General features: G+C 60.0%; 1 protein-coding gene across 1 annotated transcript; it reads left to right on the top strand.

Annotated features, from left to right (window-relative positions):
• Positions 1–429: 429 nt before the first annotated feature.
• MRPL12 (mitochondrial ribosomal protein L12) lies at positions 430–3,575 on the top strand. The gene is made up of 5 exons (XM_019661961.1): positions 430–596; positions 1,192–1,378; positions 1,559–1,642; positions 2,962–3,096; positions 3,183–3,575. Exons 1-5 carry the CDS (start codon positions 523–525, stop codon positions 3,297–3,299), a joined length of 597 nt encoding a protein of 198 aa, XP_019517506.1. The 5' UTR covers positions 430–522; the 3' UTR covers positions 3,300–3,575.
• Positions 3,576–6,793: the final 3,218 nt, after the last annotated feature.

A 6,793-nucleotide genomic window follows, 5' to 3' on the forward strand; every position in this document is an offset into this window, starting at 1 on the left:
CGTTTCAGTGGAGGAGGAAGCCCGGAGCAGGCTGGCCAGAGGGCAGCTGGAACTCTGCGCGCTGGGTGACCATGGGCTGCGGGCCGCAGAGCAAACGTCGGGAGCCGAAAGCCACTGTCAGCAGGCGTCAGCTTGGGCAGGGGCCGGGGGGCAGCGATCACGGCGCTGTACAATACAGGCCAGGCTCGCCTCCTCGTCGAACGGATCCTGGCGCCAAGCCTCGCCTTTCACTGGCCTTCGTTCCCCAGCGGGCCGAGGGCCCGAGCCAGGCACTGTCTGAACCCCAGAGCCCGGCCTGCACCTCCAACGAGGATCTGCGCATGCGCGACCTGTCGCCTTGTGGGTAATCTCGGGAAGCGAGAGGAAGCTGGAGCGAGGAGCGGCTAGAGCGTCCTCCCTAGCTCGTATGCTCCGAGGCCCCAGAGGCTAGAGCGTCCTCCCCAGCGTGTATACTCGGCAGCCCCGGCGGCTAGAGTGTCCCTCCTCCTGGGAGCCGCGTGTGACCTTCCCGCCCGCGGAGCGATGCTGCTGGCGGCCGCTCGCCCCCTGTGGGGGCCATGTCTCGGGCTTCGGGGCACCGCGCTCCGCCTCGCCAGGTACCGCGTGCTGCCGAGAACTGGGCGTGCAGAGTGGGGGTCCTCGGCCTGCCACTGATGGTTCGGGTTGGGGCGGCGGGCGGGAGGATACACCAGCTCGGCGGGTTTCGGCGAGGGTGTGGGGCGCGGGGCCTCCCCTCGCGTGCCGACCCCCTAACCGTGCAGGCCGCGGAGAGTGCTGGGGTGGCCCCAGATGACCTTGGATGGGTTCTTGCCCCTGTCCGGGCCTCAGTTTCCCCCGCAGCTCAGTGACGTGGTAGGACTCCCATCAGAGCATCCGGCGGGTCGAGGGACCCAGGTTCTGAAAGGCTTTGTGTAGCAAAATGCATTCAAGTAGTTGCCTTACCCCATGGGCTGTTACCATTCATTCAAACCAGGAAGTTAACGTGGGTAGTATGTTTGCGATAATTATGTGGATTACTAAGGTTCTTGAAGAATGTAAAGTAGTTGGGAACTCCCGTTGCTATCCACGTGAACCCTCGAGTCCGAGAACCCTGGGCTGGGACCAAGGAGCTAGACCTGAGCGCATGGCGTCTACTTGCTTGGACTTTTGTCACCCACCTGTGCCAGGCTGATGGCTCTGTTTGGGGTCTAGGCAACAGGTGCCGCGTGTCTGCACCTTGCGGCTGATGAGATGCAGCAGCCATCGAAGGGGGGAAGCCCTCGCCGGTGCACCCCTGGATAACACCCCCAAGGAGTACCCCCCCAAGATCCAGCAGCTGGTCCAGGACATTGCCAGCCTCACGCTCCTGGAGATCTCAGACCTCAATGAGCTCCTGAAGGTACCACGGGCCAGGCCTGGGCACCCAAGGCTGGGGCCCTTGTCTTGTTTCTGAAGTATTTGAGGAGTTTTGTAAATTGTGGAAAGTGTGCTCCCTGGGTGCGAGGACCGTGCCAGACTTGTCCCTGAGTGTATTTGGGTGTGACAGTCTGCTTCTGAAACTTCTCCTCTGTCCCTGCAGAAAACGTTGAAGATCCAGGATGTCGGACTCATGCCAATGGGTGGCATGATGCCTGGTGCGGCCCCTGCTGCTGCAGTCCCCGAGGTGAGCCCAGGCTGGGGTCCTGTGCAGAAAGAGATGTTTCTCTGGTGCCCAGTTTCCATCTTGCCACATGTCACGTGGCCAGATTCCTCTCAACCCTCATCTTGGGTGTGCATCAGTCAACACGCCCTGCGAATATGTGTGTTTTTGGCTATGGGCTCCTGTCCACTTCCCGGGACCTCCTCCCTGCAAGGATGTGTGGGTCCCTGACCACTGGGGACCATGTTTCTAGTGGAGGGAAACACGATGAGCCAGATGAGAGGAAAAGACAGAAAGAACTTATGTTGAATAGTAATCGTAAGTGCTGTGGAAAAAAGGAAGAAACTTGAGGGGGGTTACAATTTCGAGAAACGCCATGGTAAGCTGGTGACACAGAGATGTGAGGAGCTGAGGAAGGCGGCAAGGGTTTCCTGGCAAAGGGACGGTGGGCACAGGAGTATGAGGCCTGTCATGGCTGGAGAGGAGTGGGAGGTGATAGGCAGCTCCAGCCTCTGGGTGATGGGCAGGTTTGGGTCTCTGGGAGGAAACCAGCAGACCTGAAGCCACACGCTAATTTGGAGGTATTTTTTGCAACTTTTGTTACAAAAATATTATCCACAAGTAGAAATAGCACAGTCACCCATGTATCCATCATCCAGCCTTAGTGATAATTAAGGTTTTGCCACATTTGCCTCACTTGTCCCTTGAAACTTAAGGCACATTTCTGATCTGTTCTTTCCTTCCTGTGCTCTACCACACATCTCCAAACAGGCGTTTTCTTGTGTAGCCAGGAGCCATTTGCACAAGGCCCAGAATCAGTGCTTTCCTGTCCCAACCTATTCAGATTTCTAGAGCTGCCACACCCAGCCGTCCGTTGTTGGTCACTTGGTGAAGTTGGTTGTAAATTTGTCATCGATACATAACCTTGGGCTTGGCTGAGGACTGGAATGGCACTGCTTTCCTGTGACGTTATTTTATCCACAAAACACTTTAGGTGTCGCTCTTCCTGTCTCATAAGTTGTAGTTTTTAAGGGATGAAGGAGTAGAGTGTTAGGGGTGCGGGGAGGAGGCAGGTTTAGAACAGCGTCTGGAGAGGGAAATGTTTCTGGGCAATGATGGAGCCAGGTCTGACTGAGGAGCGGATGAGACAGGGAGAGGACCGCGTGGATAGGGAGTTGACCAGTTGGGCGACCTGAGCTGGTCTGGTGGCGTGGCCTCCTGCTGGAATCGCAAGCTTTGCCCAGCTGTCGGCCTGGGCCCTGCCTTTGGGGTTACAGGACAGGGCAGCCTGCTCCAGCCATCCTTCTTCACCTTGCCACCCTCTTTCTCTCCCCTTCCCCCAGGCAGTAGAAGAAGACATCCCCAAACGGAAAGAACAGACGCACTTCACCGTCCGCCTGACAGAGGCAAAGCCGGTGGACAAAGTGAAGCTGATCAAGGAGATCAAGAACTTCGTGCAGGGCATAAACCTGGTGCAGGTGAGTTCCCGCCCGGACGGCCCCCTCCCGGGGTGGGCTCGGTCCAGGGACCCGGGTCCCTAGTGTCTGACTTTGCTCCCTAATAGGCAAAGAAGCTCGTGGAGTCCCTGCCCCAGGAAATCAAAGCCAACGTCACCAAAGCGGAGGCCGAGAAGATCAAGGCGGCCCTGGAGGCGGTGGGCGGCACTGTGGTTCTGGAGTAGGCCAGCATGGAGGACTCATGGACCAGGGGTCCCAGGGACCTAGGCGAGGCCCCGCCCGCTCCACCCCAGCACCCAGGCACAGCTGACGGGCAGCCTCGGAGTAGAACTGTGCACAGGCACCAAGTGGCAGCCCGCTCTGGGACAGGCGGATGGACCTACTGAGACAGGGAGGGGAGGGCTGCGGTCTGTGTGAGCACTGGGCTGACTCTGGACCGTGCCTCCAGTTCACGCGCCCTCTGGTGGCCGCTGAGAAGAATACATTGTTCAGGCACTGTGTGTGCAGTGGTGTGTCGGGGGTCTGCGGGCGACCATTGGGGTCCTCCATGCGCAGGGGCCCATCCTCAGATCCCACAGCAGGCGACGTTCCCTGGGCCGCGCTGTGGAGTTCTGGGCAGCACCCGACCTGCCTGGCGGCGGCAGGTGCCACATGACTAGTTCCAGACTTTTACCCACGAGCTGGGTGTGTGGTGCCTGCCAAGGTCGTTTAATGACGGCAGCCTTACCATGGTTGGTGCATCCTGGCCCAGGCAGGCGGGGGTGAGGAGTGGGCGCCAGGCAGCCTTGATGGGCAGCCCTGCAGCGGTTGGGAGTCGCTGCTGTTCCCATGAAGCCCTTAAGGAGGCTGGGTCATGGAGGGGCGAGGTAAGGGAGCTGGGGTGACAACTGGAACAGTGGGGCCGTCTGCTCCATCCTGGACTTGTTGGGGCTGGCTGCTCAAAGGTGGGGTGACCCTGTGCCTCGCGCCATCTGGCCAACCGCATTCTACCTCCAGTGTCCAGGCTAGACTGGTTCTTGATGGTATCCAGTTAGTGTCCTCCACCTAGTCTCACAGTCATACCTGAAGGTGCCATGCAGACCCAGGCCTCCTGATGGGGTCCTAGCTGCCACACACCAACTCCCCTTGACCTGCAGGCTGCAGGTGGCCCATAAAGAGGTACCTTAGACCTGCTAATAGAGGCCATGCCCCTGGGACCGCCCTGGTCCCTGGGGCCCACTTGGCCTTGGCCCTTAGGCTCCTTGCTGGGAGGTGGGTCTGCTGTGTGTCCTGAGTTGCTCTGTTACCACTCAGCACCGTTCAAGATCCCATCAGATCTGGATCTGAGTTAGCATTCTGCATCTTTGCTGGGCTGCTGAAATGGTCTTGAGACACCGCGGAGCCAGAGCTAGAACTCACTCACGCATCCTGCTCCCAGGGACCCTCGTGTCTACCAACCCACACGTGGCTCTGTCCTTGCCCAGGCACCAGGAAGTATGCAAATACTGCAGAACAGACCCCAGAGCCTGGGGCAGCCCTGTCCTGGGCCTTGGGCCTTGCCCGTGACCTCCCCATCATCCCATCACCGCTGGACTTAGGCACAGGTCTGCAGGACCCGGCAGAGAACTACCGGGGCATTTCTGAGTTCCCTGACCGCCGATCTCCATGCGTTTTCCACCCCCAGGATTCTGACTGCTTTCTCGGGAGTTCGTGCATTTAAGGGGCTGTGCTTGACAATTTTAGTCTTAAAATACCTTTTCAGTTCCTGCTCCTAAGCCTCTGCCGGCCCTTCCCAATTTGAGGACAGTCCTCATTCTGTGCAGAGCTAGCATTGAGGTTCCCTTGCCAGCAGCAGTTCAGCACCAGGTCTAGTTGTGGTCCCCACTTCTCCCTCAGGGCCTGGCCCCCTGCTTCCTGGGCTATCACAGCCTCAGGACCCCAGAAGTCCCTGTCACTTCCACTTCACTGACTTGTTTGCTTTGTAGCCAGGAGCCAATTATGTCATCCTTGGGCTGATCACAACTGGGACACCTAGTTCACTGAAGGAGATCGGGGCAGGGAGTGGGCTCTGCTGATGCTGCCCGCTACGCTGGGAAGGGACCGCACCTTCCACATCCTAGCAGTCCTCTTAGCTCTGGTTTTTCAACGTGTTCTCTTATGTATTAATATTAGCTGTGAAAGCCACCTAGCTGCTGGGCAACATTTTCACATTTCCTTCTGGAGCTTCCTGTGTATCTCCCACCCTCCCCTCTGGTTTCTCCAGAGAATTCCTGCCACTCTCCTCCCACACTAATCCCATGCCCCCACAGCCTTGTTTTTACCTACTTTGTGTCTGAAATCTTTCCCAATCCAGTCCTCCCTTTCAGATAAGGCAGCTGCCCTGTGGTGGACACGCCCGCCCTTGGGCTCGCACATTTCTGGGCTGGACACCATCTCAGAGGCCAGCTGTTTGCTTCCCCAGCTGATGACCTCAGGGTCAGAGGCCTTCTGGGATCCTAGAAGACCCAGCTCCTGAGTCTCTTAAGTGGCTGCTTTAGGCAAATGGGTTAACTCACACATCCTGTGCCTCCCACACAGCTGGAGAACGGTGTGCTCTCCAGGTTCAGAGGACCTGGAGTGGTTTCCCCAGCGCCCCTCCCCCTTCTCCCTTGGGGTGGTGGCTGCAGTGGCCAGGCTGGGACCTAGGTCCTTCCCTAGGGAAGAGATATGGCTCTACCCCCTCTGAGATTGTAGGCTGCCCCTGCAGAGAACCCCTGGATCTCCGTGGCCCTGCTGAAAAGTGGCCCTGGAAACATGGACTTCACGCTGCCAAGCCGATGCACCTTCCAGTTAGGAGCCCACCTGCACTTCCTGTTTTTTGCTGGGAGGTGGGATGAGGGTGGGAGTCGGCATGCAGGTGGGAGCCTCCTGCTGGGGCCAGGCAGTGGCAGGCAGCCTGCTGATGGCCACCTCCGGGAGCCCAAGCCCAGGACGCTGAGGCCCAGAACTCTGCCTCCTGGGCCTCCTCCAGGGTGGCTGCCTGGGATTGGACTTGGCTGGGAGTGCCGGATAAGGGTGGTGGTGGGGCAAGGGCGACTGGTCTCCGAATCGCCTTTTGCCCCTAGTTTTCCAACAAGCCGCAGTCTGGCCCCAAAGAGGGTTTCTACTATCTCTTGCAGTTGCACGTGTACAGGGCGGACCCCGGGGCCTGCGTGGGGGGGTGGGCACTGGGTGCAGGTTCAGATCCGCGGCTAGGCGGGGTGTTTGCGGAGGCCGGCCTCCGGGAGGCGAGGGGCTGGCAGAGCCCCGAAGCCAGTCCTCGGCCGTGACCTTCGGCGACATGCCCTGGGTGTGGTGTGGTCCTGGGGGAGGGTCAGCTCAGGGTGAAGAAGGGACGCCAGATATTTAGGGCCAGTGGGAGAGCCCCACGCAGCAGGCTCTCTGGGGTCCGCGAGGCCGGCGAAGGCTGGCGGTGGGACCCACCCGGCTCGGCTGCGGGGCCGGGGCCGCTTTAAGGAGCGAGGCCCGCCCCTCGGTCCCGGGGCGGGGTCTCCCTGGACACGCCCCCGGCGCCAGCCGAACCCCGGGTCTAGCCACGCCCCCGGGCCGCGCGGCCGCCTCGGTGCGCGGGACGCGGGTGGCGGACTGCTTTTTGAACCCGGCGCGGGGGTTGCGGCGCGCGCTGAGGTCGGGATCCGGATCTACGTCCGGGGCTGGATCGGGACGAGCAGCCGACGCTCCCCGGCGTCTGCGTCCGGCC

Source organism: Hipposideros armiger, unplaced genomic scaffold (genome assembly GCF_001890085.2).
Source record: "Hipposideros armiger isolate ML-2016 unplaced genomic scaffold, ASM189008v1 scaffold_362, whole genome shotgun sequence".
NCBI lineage: Eukaryota > Metazoa > Chordata > Mammalia > Chiroptera > Hipposideridae > Hipposideros > Hipposideros armiger.

Excerpts from the sequence above, each read along its gene's own strand:
- MRPL12 (XM_019661961.1), top strand. The coding sequence starts at position 523 with ATGCTGCTGGCGGCCGCTCGCCCCCTGTGGGGGCCATGTCTCGGGCTT. Across the intron at positions 597-1,191 it reads ACCGCGCTCCGCCTCGCCAG|GCAACAGGTGCCGCGTGTCT; the intron begins GTACCGCGTGCT and ends TTTGGGGTCTAG. Across the intron at positions 1,379-1,558 it reads ACCTCAATGAGCTCCTGAAG|AAAACGTTGAAGATCCAGGA; the intron begins GTACCACGGGCC and ends CTGTCCCTGCAG.